Source organism: Geotrypetes seraphini, chromosome 16 (genome assembly GCF_902459505.1).
Source record: "Geotrypetes seraphini chromosome 16, aGeoSer1.1, whole genome shotgun sequence".
Classification (NCBI taxonomy): Eukaryota; Metazoa; Chordata; class Amphibia; order Gymnophiona; family Dermophiidae; genus Geotrypetes; species Geotrypetes seraphini.
The window spans coordinates 31,817,297-31,833,642 of NC_047099.1; the positions used below are offsets into that span (position 1 = coordinate 31,817,297).

A 16,346-nucleotide genomic window follows, 5' to 3' on the forward strand; every position below is an offset into this window, starting at 1 on the left:
TGACACCTGTGAGCTAGATAGATGACTCGAGTAATTCTTGACACCTCAGTCAAGTGAATGTGCATGGAACACATTGGTGTTGACTGTATTGCTGAAAGAACTACTCCTTAATACTTGCCACGATAGTAAACAGTTCAGCCGTAACGATGATTAAAGAAGTTGGAACTATGAAGAAGAAAGGCTTAAGAGATGACCGAGGGGAAGCATGATAAGCTTATGTAATCATGAGTTGAATACTTGATAAGGACAATTATTAACCTTCTTTTTTAGTACTAGGTCTAAGGAATATTCCATATAATGAACTGATATATATTTAAAACAAGCTGGAAAAAGTTTTACAGTTAATAATTAAGTTTGCAGTTTTCTGCCCAGAAGCATATTCATATCTAATCAGAAAGCTGAATTGAAAAAATGGTTTGCATAGATTTGTAGACGAGTCCATTAGCTACTATTTAGCTGGATAGTTTTAGGTATCCCCCCAGCTCCTGCTTTTGGGGCTGAACAATCTGAATAGGCAGGGGACCGTGTCTTGAATGTTTTAATGTACAGTGCTGCGTACATCTAGAAATGATAAGAAGTAGTAGTAGTTATTTGGAATCAGACAGGTACTTTGAAGTGGCCTGGACTGGACACTGAGATAGAATCACTGATCTGTCCTGACACTTAGAAACATAGAAAATGACGGCAGAAAAGGGCCACGGCCCATCTAGTCTGCCTACACTAATGGCCCACCCCCTAACTACCTCCATGAAGAGATCCCACATGCCAATCCCATCTTTTCTTAAAATCTGGCACGCTGCTGGTCTCAATTACCTGTTGTGGAAGATTGTTATGTTAATATCAACTCCTCAACACTGTGGCTTGATATCAGTGTTTTCTTCACAGAATCAGTCAGAAAGCTTTTAAGATAGAAGCCTCTACAGATATTCAGCATCAGTCAGTTCTAAGGCTTTAATAATCAGCTTGTGTGCCCTCTGAGGGTCAGTGCCTTCTTGGCTGTCTGCTGTAGTTGTTTTGAGAGATTCTGATACTAATCGGGAGTCATTTCCTGACCTTCTTTCAGCACCACCTAAAAAACCCAACAAACCACCCTCCCCCAAATCCAAATCTTTTTTTTCTGTGACTTTCTTGACATAACTTTAGAATGCTGCCTGATCAAGTTTGTCTCTGCAGGGAGTGATCACATAATGAAGATACATATGAGTCACAGACTGAGTGTGAGGTGAGGGAGAGCTTCACACAGGCAGGGAGATTTTACTTATAATTTAAACATATAGTACAGCATTCTTTTACTCCAGTGTTTTTTCCTTTTATTTTCTCCTACTCATCCATGAATAGATTTTGAGCACTGATGGAAAAACTGGCTGGAATTGGGTAGCATGCATTAACTATGATGAGTTGTTGATTCTCTGCTCTAGGTTATCTGTCCTGCTGCCGCTTTTTGGATGACAATCAGATTATAACCAGTTCTGGAGACACAACATGGTAAGGAAACTTCCAGTTCTCCTAGATCCTCTTATCTATCTATCTTATCTATCCAAAATTTGCTTAATTGCTTTTTGCACTGAACTAACAGGAAGGTAGTGTAAATCCATATCAAATCTAGAAAGAAAAGGATAAAGCAGCCACACGCACATAAAACAAAACAAAACTGTGCTCCCTCTCTCTCTCTCCACAAATCTTACAAGTCAAAGGCCTGTTGAAAAACATACCTTTTAATCTCCTCTTAAATATAATAAGAGTGTTCGAAATAAAGGTGGAATGGCAAAGAGTTCCAAAATGAAGGGGCCAAATGGACTTTACAGCGAGGTGGGATAAAAAGATTTGCCTGTAGAAATTAACTATTTCATTTAGAACTGTAGGGAATTAAATACTCTGTTAAGAAAAGGTACAGAGAAGGGTGATAAAAATGATAAAGGGATGGGACGACTGAGGAAAAGCTGAAGAGGTTGGGGTACTTCAGCTTGGAGGGGAGATATGATAAAAGTGTATAAAATACTGAGTGGAGTGGAATGGGTAGATGTGAATCACTTGTTTACTCTTTCCAAAAATACAAAGACTAGGGGGTGAACAATGAAGCTACTAAGTAATAAATTTAAAACAAACCAGAGAAAATACCTCTTCACTCGGTGTAATTAAACTCTGGAATTTGTTACCATAGAATGTGGTGAAAGCAGTTAGTTTAGCAGGGTTTTAAAAAGTTTAGATAATTTCCTAAAAGACAAGTCCATATGCCTTTATTAAGATGGACCTAGGTCAGGGGTAGGCAATTCTGGTCCTCGAGAGCCGGAGCCAGGTCAGGTTTTCAGGATATCCACAATAAATCTGCATGAGATAGATTTGCATCTCAAGGAGGCAGTGCATGCAAATCTATCTCATGCATATTTATTGTGTATATCCTGAAAATCTGAACTGGCTCCAGCTCTCGAGGACCGGAATTGCCTACTCCTGTCCTAGGAAAATTCACTGCTTAGTTCTAGGATAAACTCTTTTGTGACCTGGATTGGCCACTGTTGGAAACAGGATACTGGGCTCTGACCCAGTGTGGCAACTCTTATGTTCTTAAGTATCCAGCCTAAATATTTAAAATTTGATCCAATAGTTGATGGACAAGTGATGCTGAATAGTATGATTTAAAGTTATCTTCCACACTGCAGCAGGAAACTACTTTATATGCATTTTCTTTAAGATATACAGATTGAGGCTGCTTTCTGAACCTCCCTTTCAGGTCTCTGTACTGATCTTCCCTCCCAGATCCCTTTCCTACTGTGAAATAAACTTAAGGAACTGTGACTATTGCTTTCAGTAATTCATCCTTCTTGAGTAGTGTTTGTAGATCTTTTATGATTCTTCTGAGTTTTTCCAGTTTGGGATTGTATGTCAGTATAAAGGGGCACACTCTCAGTAGTTTCCTTTTCTTTGTATTACATTAGTCCAATAATAAAAAAAGGTTTCATCTTATTTTCTTCTTTGTTTTCTTTTTTTTTCCATTTATTACTTTTATTTTTTTTCAAATTCTTTATTCATTTTTCATCTTACTTCAAGTACACAATATTATGTCATTAAAACTTTTACACATCACTTGAATTTCTTTCTATTGTCATTGTAAATACATAAATTTATTCCCTCCCCACCCACCCTTCCCACAAAAATTTCATTCAAAAATATCATATAAATTTATTACTTTTATTTATAACACACCTATTTTATAATTGTAGACAAAGTTACTGATGTTGGGATTGTAATGATGGCTGCTTCATGAAAGTTATGTTGCTCTTCATGAAAGACACGTTTGTTTGTTAAAATTCTTATATTCAGTACAAATGAATGATCTAAGACAGGGCTGCTCAATTCCGGTCCTCGAGATATACAGGCAGGCCAGGTTTTCAGGATATCCACAATGAATATGCATGAGAGAGATTTGCCTGCACTGCCTTCTTAGTATGCAAATCTCTCATATGCGTGTTCATTGTGGATATACTGAAAACCTGGCCTGCCTGTAGATCTCGAGGATCGGAATTGAGCAGCCCTGATCTAAGAGGTTTACATTTAATCCACTCATAAAATCAAAATATTACTAACACACAAGCCCTTAGTTCTAAAACTAAAAAAATACCAAAACCTTCCTATGTTTTAAGCCAACATCTAACAAGAGGTAAGCCAGGTTTTTAACGCTTTTTAAAATTTCTTCACAAAAAGCTGTCCTACCAAACGGGCCATAACAGAGAACATCCTTGACCTCACCGCAGCACTTTCTGACTGACCCTCGCCCTCTAAAGCAGGAGGGTCAGCGGCCGGTCAGCAAGAGGCAGCGCTGCTGATCCTGCTTTAGGGGGGGGGGAAGGTCAGTCATCGAATCGGGAGGCTGATTTTTTTTGTTTTTAAATCGATTCGAATTGATTCACCCGAAGTGAATTGGTGAATCGATTAGAATCGTGAATCAGGCAGCACTAGTCCTGCCCTAGATTTCTGGGACTGCTTTAGTACGTTCTGTCCATCCAAAACAACACATCTATTGCATTAAAAAAGACTAGGTTCTTACCTTGCTAATATCTTTTCTAATAGGTGTGTCATTCTGGAGCCTCGCCCTGTTTGTTATCTCCTGTGCCTGCCTACTGTTTCATTCAGAACGTTTTGAGTCCAAACTGAAATTTGAATGTTAGAACACATTGGGGTATTTGAGCTCCTTAAATGTTTCTGTTTGGCTGTTTTGACAGTTCATGAGCTCCTTAAATGTTTCTGTTTGGCTGTTTTGACAGTTCAATGTTTAACATGTTTGTTATAATTTCAGAGCACAACAGAGTTGTAGTTCAGGGAGTTTCCCCATACCCGTCCTTCACATCTCTTTCTATATAGGGCTATCACCTGCTGTGGTACAAATTGAAGGGAGCAGTACAACTCGCTCTAGTGAAGGAGGAGGAATTCAAAAGCTGGAGTGGATTCCTTCTGCATGACTTGTGAGCATGGGAACATTACCCTTCTGTCCAGAATGACACACCTATCTCCTAGAAGGATTTAGACACTAATCCATTGTGCAGTTTTCCATATACAGACTTACCACTGGTTCAGGGTGTGAGAAATCTCAACCAATCTAGGTCCCTCACTTTTTCTTCAATTGTTGAAACCTTAGTTCCATCCCTGTTAATTCTCAGAATTTGAGTCTTGTCTGAGTTTATCATCAACCCATTCCATTTAAAACTTGCATATGCTATTTTCCAAACCCTAGCTGATCTGTGTAGCTCAGTGTCTTGCAAACTTTACCAAGCCATGGCACACTAAATGTGGTGGCCGGCATCTGGAAGTGTGCAGACGTTATGATGTCCGCCCATGCGCGAAAGTCTTCCAGACAGGGCTCTGATCCGCCAATGAGGTTGCTGGAAGACATGTGAAGAGAAGGCGAGGTGCTGGCACCCACTGACTGCCTACTGGATGTGCCTCTCCACAAGAGGCACGTCCTGTAGGCAGTGCACTGGCACCTCCTCCTCCTTGTGGCAGTTTGCGATACACTGTTGTAACTGTATTATCATTCTGTGCTCATTGGCTTGTATTTTTCCTCTTTACCTTCAAAAGTTGCATATGAATAGGAAATGACTCGAGCTTTTGGTCTTGTTTTATCACTATACTTTGTCACGTTTAATTTCTGTTGTATCATCAGTGATCAATGTGTTAAGGAGCATGATAGAGTGCAAGGGTTGTCTAAGGATGGAACTGAAAGACACCAAAAATGTTTTCTCTGACAACAACTGGAATTACCAATCACAATCATAGGAGACTATCCCTTGGTGCCGCTTGGATGTTTTCTGGAGCTTCCTTGAGCAATGTTAAAAATCCTTTCTGGACAGGTGTACAGTATGCCTCGGTTCATTTCCTTCTGCATGGCTGGGCAGGATTTTTTTCATCTGAGCAGTGGTGGTTCTAGTATTAGCTGTTTTTGGCAGTGACTTAGCAGCAGGATCCAACGATCTGTTCTTTAAGATCTCTGAATGCTAGAGTTCTTCCCCCCCCCCCCCCAAAGTGTTCATTTTTAAAATTCAGGGATTCTTATATGTGATTCTACTTGTCTTTAGGGACCACCAAGTTGTTGATCTGTAATAGATGTTCTGTAAAGATGGATTCGTACTCCGTGTATATGAGAGCAATTTTTATGTATTACAATTTTGTATAGACTTTTAATAGAGATTCCTGCAGTTTTTTCTTTGGTTTTTGCTCTAAAGATGGGAATCACTAGTCAAATTCCCTCTTTCCTCCCTTTCTGGAGTTGAAATTTCAGATTAAAAATTAACTAGAGCAGTGTTCTTCAACCTATTGACACCTATGGACCGGCGGAAATAAAATAATTATTTTGTGGACCGGAAGTTGAAGAACACTGGGCTAAGTCGTGGGCCAGACCCTGCCCCCATAATAGCACTATTATGTAACACCATTTTTTCCATTCATTTTTCATATATACACACACAAAATATAATTGTATTAACAACACATAATGGTTAACCACAAAATTAAACTACACAAAGCACACTGTATGCTTCTCAATATTCATTCCTACTAGAACACAGGTTAAGGGATTTGGTGCTAGTGCTGTGATGGTCCCTGTTTACAACCGGCTCTAGTACTTTTTGCACATATCAGTTGGTGACTGAGCACTTTATCAATATTTATTAGCATTTATTTGCACTTTAAAAGCACTTTTTGCACTTTATTCATTGGTTTTATTCAACTTGTGAAGTATTTTTATTGATTATCATCTAACACAAGTATATTTAATATCTCCTTTATTCTGTGTTTGTATACCTTTTATTGGTAAGCAGCTTTTTGGCGAGTCTGTCTTTTTCTTTTTTTTACCTACCATAGTGCATTATGGGATATTGAGACCGGACAGCAAACTACTACATTTACAGGTCACAGTGGTGATGTCATGAGCCTCTCCCTCGCCCCAGATATGAGGACCTTTGTATCAGGGGCATGTGATGCATCTATCAAACTCTGGGACATCAGAGACAGTATGTGCCGACAAACTTTCACCGGCCATGAGTCTGATATCAATGCTGTTTGTGTGAGTAATGCCAGGGCTTTTTTTAAATATTGAAATTTTCAATACATTACAAGAAACTAACATTCTTGCTAAGGAAATACAGCAGGAACATCACATTTTTTTATATATAAAAGAAAGTAGAAATAAAATTCTTGCTTCCTAAGATCACAAAAAATCAAATCAAAGGGGAGTATAAGGCAGGTAACATTGAGAAGTTAAACACAAAGAAAAAATAACTAATCAATGAAAGGCATTCTGCATTTATATTAAATTCCGCTAAACAGCAGCAATTTTCATTAGCTCCAGAAATGATCTTACTTAACCTGAGCAAATTTTACTACGCACTTACAAGGGTACGCTAGTAAAAAAGACGCTCCCGTGGCCTTGGTCTCCTGTCTCAAGGACAAAAATTGTGTCCGTTTTTCCTGGGTAACCTTAGTTACATCCACGAATAGCCATATCTTTTTACCATAAAACAGTTCTTATATAATGTATGATGTTCAAGTGTTATATGATAGTATTTCATGTTGTTCTTTTTGTGCACTTGATGTAAGTTTGAAAAAGAATAAAGAAATTAAAAAACAAACAAAAAAAAAAACAGTTCTTTGATAAGCGGAAATAAAGTTTCATAAATGAATTCAAGTCCTGTTGAAAAATAAATGAAATCAGAAATAGATTCTTCCAAGATAGCAGATGTTATTAACATCCAATTGCGGTGTATCTGGATTAACTCCCTCCAATGTTTCCCGAGCTCTAGTGGTCTGTGGAAGATAATATATTTTATTTAATAGAGGAATATTTTAATACTTCCATAATGTCATGGCTTTTGCTGCATGTGATGTACTGTTCTGTGGTGGGGCAGTGTGATTTCATTTATTTGATATCCCACAAACTACAAAAAAATGTGTTCAAGTAGTTTACAATAAAAAAAAATTTAAATAGCTTAAAATAAACAGTACAATATCATGAAAAAATTAAATATACAGTAAAAATTTTAAATATCCATAAAATTCATAAATAACTAATCATAATTAAATTCTATATAACATATTTGTGTGAAGGAAACTTGCATATCCTAGATGAACTGCTTCTATCTTGTCAGATTCTGTCTTATATTTCTTGTCTAGTTTTTCCCTAATGGAAACGCCTTCACAACGGGCTCAGATGATGCTACCTGCCGACTTTTTGACCTGCGGGCAGACCAGGAACTCATGATGTACTCGCATGACAACATCATCTGTGGCATCACCTCAGTGGCATTCTCCAAAAGTGGCCGTCTGTTGCTAGCTGGCTATGATGACTTCAACTGCAATATTTGGGACTCTATGAAGGGTGACCGTGCGGGTAAGAGTTGGCTGTTACTATGTTCCACAGACAAGTAGAAGATGCTTGAGTTTCCCCTGGCAAAAATTTCTTCCTGGTAAGAGTAATAACAATAGAAGATCAGTAGCCCATGATAACAGTAAAAAAATGATTTGCCACTGGTTTTGTTTATTGGATAGGCACATGGGAATAATTCTGTAACAGTTTTATCTATAAATAAGTACCCAGAGGATGCCTATTCTTTTCAACTTATTTTAGTTTGAACCAGGCATAATAAACTATATTCTGTTATGTCCCTTCTGGATTTCATATGCTAGGTGTTCAATCCCAACCTGCAATCTGGGAGTTGCAAAAATCCACAAACTTTTCTGAGCACATGCTCTAACCCTTTAGCCTGAGAGTTAGTATATACTCTTAGATCCAGTTACAATTTCTACAAGCAATCTGTGCAGAAGTCTTTTAGTTGCTCTGCTTTTATTTTTAATATTTTTCACTTAAGTTTGTTTGGTTGCTTCAGTACCTTGAGAAGGAGGGTGGAGCTTAATTCTCTTTTAACAGCAGTCCGTGTCGGCGTCTATTATCCCAACGCCTTTTTGCTTTGTCTGGCTGTCGCCTGATGTTGCAGTGTTGGTGGCAGGCCAGCCTGGTGAAGATTGACCTCTGACGCAGCTTCGGTCCTGTGGTTATTTCTGCTGCTGTTGTGGAAGTGCACCTTGTAACCCCGTTTATGCAGTGCGGGGCGGGGTGCTGGATCAGTGATTATAGCAGCGAAGTACTGTTTTCTTTACCTGCTTTAGTTGCTGCTGGTGGGGCTGTGTCTTAAGTGCCCCTTTTCGGGATGTATGGAACCTTCTGGAAATATAGCACCAGTTTTGTGCATACCTAGGAGCATTGAAATAGTTTTTTAACCAATGAAGCCCAGCTGAGGATTTTTCTTTTCTTTCTTGCGCTTTCTATTCTGTGTGCTTGCTTTGTGTGTCTGGATGAATGGATGGTTCCCCATAATGTAGATTTAGAGTATGATTTCAGTGTTCTAGTGATTATACATACTCTCTTCATTTTTCGCTGGTAATTGAAATCACCCATTATAATACTGTTGCCCAATTCTCCAGCTTTCCTAATCTCTGAAAACATTTCTTCATCCGTCTGCTCATTTTGTCCCGGGGGACGATAGTATAACCCTACCTTTATATTCCTTCCCTTCACGCATGGAATTTCTATCCATATGGATTCCACACTGTTATCTATGTCATGCAGAATGTTTATTTTATTTGATTCAATTCCCTCTTTAACATATAGCGCAACTCCTCCTCCAATTTGATCTACTCTATCCTTGCAATATAATTTGTACCCATTGATTGTCCTCCTTCCACCAGATCTCTAAGATGCCTGTTATATCTACCTCATCATTCAGTGCTATATGCTCTAACTCCTATTTTATTTTTTAGGCTTCTAGCATTTGTATACAGACACTTCAAATTGTGTTTTTTTCTTGTAACTAGACTGCTGAGAAGACACGGAAAATTTGGGTCGCTCACTCTGTCTTCCTCTTAAACCCTCCTGGCTTTCTTTTACCCTTATTAAAACCTCTCTACTGGGACTCCCTAAATATCCCTTTTCAGTAGTATCCCTTTAAGGATTCCTCACACCGAACCATCCGCTCCTGGGCAACTGTTGGCTTTCCCCCCGCATCTCAGTTTAAAAGCTGCTCTGTCTCCTTTTTAAACTTTAGCACCAGCAGCCTGGTTCCATCCCGGTGAAGGTGGAGTCGATCCTTTTGGAACAAGCTCCCCCTGTTCCAGAAGGTTGCCCAGTTCCTTACAAATCTAAACCCCTCCTCCCTGCACCTCTGCCTGCCTCTTGGGTCGTGTGCGTGGAATTGGGAGCATTTCTGAATATGAAATCTAGATCCTCCAGGGTAGCAGTTTTCTACCTAAGAGCCTAAATTTGGCTTTCAGAACCTCCCTCCCACATTTTCCTATGTCGTTGGTACCTGTCTCCTCCCCAGCACTATCTAAAATCCTATCTAAGTGACATGTGAGGTCTGCCATCTTCGCACCAGGCAGGCAAGTGACCAGGTGATCCTTGTGTCCATCAGCCACCCAGCTATCTACATGCCTAATGATCAAATCACCAACTATAACAGCTGTCCTAACCCTTCCCTCCTGGGCAGAGACTCCTGGAGACACATCCTCGGTGCGAGAGGATATTGCATCCCCTGGTGGGCAGGTCCTAGCTACAGGATTATTTCCTACTTCAGAGTGATGCTCTCCTTCTAGGAGACCTATCTTCCCCAAGGCAGCACAGGGGCTACCAGACTGAAGTTGGGACTTCTCTACAACATCCTTGTAGGTCTCCTCTGTCTCCCTCAGCTCATCTAAGTCTGCTACTCTAGCCTCAAGGAAATGTACTTGTTCTCCGAGAGCTAGAAGTTAACTAGTCACAGGGTGATAGTATTAGGTGCCTCAGCCAGTAATTTGCTTGGGAACTTATCCAATATGCTACTAGGTGAGATGAATTTCTTTTAGATGAAAAGCAAGATCGTTTGCTGTTAGTGGTGAATTTGTTCCAGGTATGATCATCAGCAGGACAGGATATCTTGGCTTTGATTGCCTTGAATTTGCTTAGATTTTCCTGCTGCAGTGACATATTGAATCGGAATCAAAGCTCTACCTCACAGGGAAAACATTTGTGCCCATCTCTGCGAGCTCGGTTCCTGTCTCCCTGAGCTCAGTCCCCGCAAACTGTTTGATTTCATCCATACAAGCCTCGAATAGTTATGATTTTATACTGAACTTATTTTATTAAAGTATAAAAATAAACAATAGTCTGTACAATTCTCATTTTATAAACACTAATACAGAGCAAGGATCAACTAAACCCCCATCTCCCCTCCACTATCAAGAAAATTGAATAAGACAAATTATTACAGAATGCTACACAGAAAAATCATGCTAATAGAACACTGCAGTCACACATGACAGGAATAGGGTTAGAGGAGTGCAACTGCCCCTTGGTCAGAGAGAACCCTAAGCCAGCTGGAAGGCGAAGAAGCACAGCTTGGACTTTGCGGACCCCAGTTATGTCTAACACCAACTCTAGCAGGATACATATTTCAAATCTGAGATATTCTCATCATTTTATTCTTCAAATCATGTTGGTCTCAGGCACTGGTCTGTTTTCTTTTGTCTTTTAACTTGCCAGGGTCTCCTGACCATTTGACATTTCTTCTTTCTCCATGCTCACCATCCATCTTCTATCTCTGTGTATGTATTGTTCCCCATATTCAACATCTCCCCTCTCTATGTCTGCTATATGCCCTTTTCCCTGCCTTCATCATCTTACCATTATATGAATCCCTCCCCCTGTGTACAGTATCACTCCTTTATATCCCTATGCCCCCCTACGTCCAGCATCTTCCTTCTGCATTTATTCTCCCCATGTCTAGCCATCTTCTGTGTCCATATACCTCCGATGTATACCTTGCTTCGATGTACCTTACCTCAGAATACCAGTGCCTGCTAACCAGGTCTTCTAGCGTTCACTTCAGATATGTTAATACCCATTCATGACTCTTATGATTTATTTTCTTAGATTCTGCAAAGCATGTGTTCTTAGTCACATTCTCTATAAGTTGTAAGTTATTGATTCTATAGCTTTGTGTTTTGATCCTGTAGCATGTTATTGACTGTAATGTTCCTGAAAACTTTGTGTATGTATTCTTGTAACCCATTCCAGGCTCCTGGGTAGGACAGGCTATAAAAATAAATGAATAAATAAATATACCACCCCCACACAGCATTCCCCTTTTTGTCCCTGTTCCTATACTCCCATTCATACCCACCATCTCCCCACTTTTTGTTTATCTCCGTGTCCAGCTTCTTACACCAATGTGTGTCTCACACTCTCTCTTTCCTCCCTACCTTCCGCTATGTTCAATATTTCACTCACTCTTCCTTCATCCCGCTTGGTCCAGCTTTTCTCTTTCCCTCTCTTCCTACCTGCAGATCCTGCACATCTCTCCCTTCCCTCTAGCCCCCTTCCCGTGGGTCCAACACCTGTCTCTTCCCTCCAGCTCCACTCCACTCCCCACATGGGCCCAAACCTGTTTCCCTTCCCTTCAGCTCCAGCCCCCCCGCCCACCTTTGAGTCTAGCAGCCCCTCTCCCTCCCACCCTCCCTCCCGATTGCAGCTACCGGCCAAAAGAAACCAAACAAACAAAGCTGCTACTCCCCTGGGCTGGCCCCTTTGTGCCTCCCAGGGCAGGTCTACCATCCTCTTAGAAGCTTCATGGACGAAGGGGCAACATTGCACGTAGTGTTGCTTCGGAACCTTCTTCCCACAGAGTCCCTCCTTCCGATGTAACTTCCGGTTTCGCCAGAAGTTACATCAGAAAGAGGGGCTCAGTGGAAAGGTTCCAAAGTAGCCCTGCGTGTGATGTTACCTCTTTGTCCTATGAACACTTCTAAGAGGCTGGTAGGCCCGCCCCAGGAGTTGCAAAGGGGCCGTTGCACATTTGTGTGTGTGTGTGGGGGGGGGTGTTGCCGGTAGCTGTGATTGGATACAAGGGAGGGAGGATGTTGCTGGACCTGCAATCACAAGGGGGGTTGCTGACTAGGAGGGGTGGGAAGGGAGGCAACTTGTGGCAGACCCTTGACTGCGGGGACAAGGCCATTCACCCCAGTCCATTTTTCCCCCATTCCTGTGGGAAACAGTCAGTGTCATTCTCTACACCTCACTTTAACAGAACTGTCTGGTTTCATTGGAATCTTGTTGTGGGAGAGACCTTCATCAAAGCCATCCAACTAGTAGAATCAGAACGTGATCACATTTTCATATTTCATGAGAAAAAAAAATGCAATCCATCACTTAAAATGGTCTATAAAAATTTATAATTTGTACCTGAATTTTTGATGTTTGTCACATTCTTATTCTTTAATAATAAAAGCATTTAAAGACAAAATAATTAATTTTCTGTTCTCCCATAGGTGTCCTTGCTGGCCATGATAACAGGGTGAGCTGCCTGGGCGTGACGGACGATGGTATGGCTGTAGCAACTGGTTCTTGGGACAGCTTCCTCAAAATTTGGAATTAACCTGAAACCAAGGAAAATCAGGGAACCCACATCTCACCTTGACAAAAACCCACAGGTTCTGCGAACCAGATTTAGAGAAATACAGGGGGAGTGGGAGAGTGATGAAAGACATTGAGAACCAAATCTATAAACTATGGATGTGTACACTCATGAACATCCATCCCACTTATGCACCTGCTGACAGACACTTGTCCATGTTGCAATTGGAATTATTTTCCTCTGTACCAAGAATGGTGATGGTTTACTGTTTGAATAGTAGCTAACTTGAGGTGAAGGCGGACAGGGGCACTTTTCTTAGCTTCATGGAATTCATCAGAGCTGGCCTAGAATTTGTTGCATAACTGTTTCCCTTAATTTGTTTCATTATTTTTGTTTTGGATTTTACTTGAGATTAATTGAGGGAGGGGGGTGTACTTGACAGAAATGTAAGTTTATCTAAGAAGACAATAGCTGTTCTTAAATGGCATATCTTGAAGTGGGGAAAGGGGAAAGAAGTAGTGATAGGAATGGCTAAATTTTGCTTTCTTGAAAGGTAATACTAGCTCACCACCCAAGCTGTTTGGCTTCAGGTGCTGTGTAATCTTTAAGACTTCAAAATGAATACATGAAGGCAAGGTAAGCTGCCAGTACATGCTGAATGAGTGGAAGAGTGCAGCTCAGTCAGGTTATGGAATTATGTGTGTATTCAGAGATTAGGGGGAAGCCAGTGCCTAGAGTGACAAGTCAACTTTCTCACCTAGAAGTGAGCTTGGAGCTGCTTTTGCAGAAAAGACTATTCCCTTTTGAGAGGCGCAGGCCAATAGTGGTGTACTGCTTAATTTGATGCCCTTTGCTCTCTCTTACTTTCCATTGCCAGAGGGAAAGCAGTATTTCATTGGAATTCTCTGATGGCTTTACAGGGGGTAGAGGAAGCAAATTTAAGATGAGAACCAGTGGAGAAGTGTCCCTGTTTTATGGTGTTGGCGCTGAGACACAAATCTGGAATTATTAGGGGGATCCTGAGGTAAACTATCTGAACTAGGAAAAAGCTTCCCCCCATCTTTGCTTGTGCATTCTGGCTGGGGCTCCCCCCCTCCCACTGCCAAGCAATTATAAAGGAAATGAATCACTGCTACCTCAGATGCCTTTCACCCTACCAGTGTGAGAACCAAACACTGCTTTTGCAGGGCTGAAGTTTGGTAGTGTTGTGCCACAGTTTCTTGGTGCTTGAGCTGGCTCTGGCTCTCTAAAATTTCCATACCACGCTTGGGGCAATCCTTCCCAAAATGAACCTCTGTTTAGAGTGGTGACACCTAGCCCCAGACAATCCTGCATAATGTTTCCTGATCAGTAAAAAAATTGCTTAATCGACTCCAAGTATTCCTTAGATTTACACAGGATTCAGAATAGAACTACTTTGCAGGCCAGTACTTCTGTTACCTACCTCTGGAGCTTGGGAGCCACGTGTAACTTTTAGAACCTTCCAGTGTTACTTTCCCCATGCAGTATAGGGGTAGATGGAGCTAAGTTGACTTGAGAGGGCTTCTCCACAGCTATGGATGCTTGGCACGCTATATCCAGGTAGAAAAGAGCTGCTACTTACACTGAGGTTCCATAAGATTTCTCACTCAGGGCTAGAATACCAAGTAGGGGTTTTAAAGTTTACGTCCTGGCTTTTTAGTTATTTTCTTTACCATCATCTTATTTTAGTTATTAGGTTGTAGCATACTATGATATTTTTTCAAATGGTGGTATATTAAGCCTGGTAATAAACAAAGTGGAAAAGGTTGTTATAGCTGCAGTACTCCTTTTCAAATCATGGTGTTTTCTACCTTGGGTGAGATACCAAACTCCCTATCCCCACACCCTCCAGTCTTAGCTTTAGAGCAGAGGTACTTGAGGTGTAGAACTGTTAAAAACAGTTACTCATTGTAGCATTTAGTAAACTATCACAATTTGAACCATGTCAATCTAAAATTATATTCCAGTGCAATAGGTGAGACATTCTAGACCAGGGATAGGGAACTCCGGTCCTCGAGAGCCATATTCCAGTCGGTTTTTCAGGATTTCCCCAATGAAGATGCATTGAAAGCAGTACGTGCAAATAGATCTCATGCATATTCATTGGGGAAATCCTGAAAACCCGACTGGAATACAGCTCTCGAGGACCGGAGTCCCCTACCCCTGTTCTAGACCCATAGGATTATTTCCCTTTACTTGCATGGATTGCAGAAGAGAACCATTCCAGGTTTTCCACTCCGCCTCTAGGGTACTTCACAGACCAGCTTAGCTCCACCCGTGTTTTTCTATTCTGCATGGCTGCAGGTGTTAAGAGTTCTGCTCTCCCACATTTATTATTTTTAATTCGGTGAAGTTTGTTCCCTTTTGCGGTTCAAGCAAATTTAACAGGCTGCCTGCTTGAGAATTCACAGACTTCGGTCTGTAGCTGACAGGCCGATCCTTTCGGGGTACCTATTAGCCAGTCTTCTTAGCTTTCCTTGGAGTTCAGGGCTGTCCCTGACCTAGTCTCACTCCCTGTTAAGCAGGGGGTAGAGCGCAGACTGTGTAGTGCGCTTAGGGGGCTCAGCGGTGTTTCACAGCGCGCCTGCTGCGTTTTTGCACCTCCGCCCATCCAGATGTGCGTCCAGTGGTCCGCAGGGGTGGAAGCATAGTCAGACACGGGTGTTTGACTAGCAGCCCAAAGATCAGCTTGAAAGATGAATTTCCAGCAGTGTGTCAATGAATTCTAGACCGGCCGGTGCAAAGGCTGGAGGAAAAAAAGCAGGCTGGCTGTGTGTCTCTCTAACTGTGAGTAGGAGCTGAGAAGCTCCAAAATCCATCTTTTAAACAGTAATTTCGAGAGGTTTTGAAGGTTTTCTCTATGTTCTCCCATCTGAAATTTATTATTTTTGTAATTTTTAAAGTTTCACAAATGGTTTTTGTGCGATTTTGCAGTAAATTTGGGTCTGTGGGCCATTTAAAATTTTTAATGAGCTTTTTTCAACTTTTTCCTGCTTCTGTAAAATTCAACATTTTGCCAGGAAAACTGTTGGAATGGAGTCTCCTTGTGTGGATTCATGCCAACTTTGGGGAAAAATTGCCGCATTTAGAGCGTTTTGTGCCATGTGCCACAGTCAGGGGGGCGGTAACTACTCGTTCAGCCTCTCCTTCACAGAAGCAGGTGATTTCACGCTCAGCTAGCCCATTGAGGCAGCTGCATTTATTTTTGGAGCTTGGTTCTGTGGCTTTGTCTGACTGATTCTCCGCAGCCTAGGAAACGCCAGTATGAGTCAACTAAGGGTACCTCTATGCCCCAGGGTACAGCTGCCTTCTCAGAGTTCTTGAAATTTTTATGGTCTGAATTGCCATCTGGATGTTCAGATATTGCCCCTCCGCCATCACACAGTGCCGGTATTT

The 16,346-nt window shown here is 41.2% G+C and overlaps 1 protein-coding gene across 5 annotated transcripts in view; it reads left to right on the plus strand.

The window, feature by feature from the left end:
* The window catches only part of GNB2 (G protein subunit beta 2), a 212,245-nt gene extending 196,364 nt beyond the window's left edge, over positions 1-15,881 (plus strand). For 4 of the 5 annotated variants that reach the window (XM_033923772.1, XM_033923771.1, XM_033923775.1 and 1 more), the window contains 4 exons: positions 1,419-1,485; positions 6,352-6,553; positions 7,660-7,876; positions 12,844-15,881. In XM_033923772.1, coding sequence (XP_033779663.1) covers positions 1,419-1,485; positions 6,352-6,553; positions 7,660-7,876; positions 12,844-12,950 — 593 coding nt within the window. In that variant the 3' untranslated portion in view covers positions 12,951-15,881. Of the gene's footprint in view, positions 1-1,418; positions 1,486-6,351; positions 6,554-7,659; positions 7,953-12,843 lie in introns of all 5 variants that reach the window. The other variant, XM_033923776.1, reaches the window with a different exon arrangement.
* The last annotated feature ends 465 nt before the right edge of the window (positions 15,882-16,346 follow it).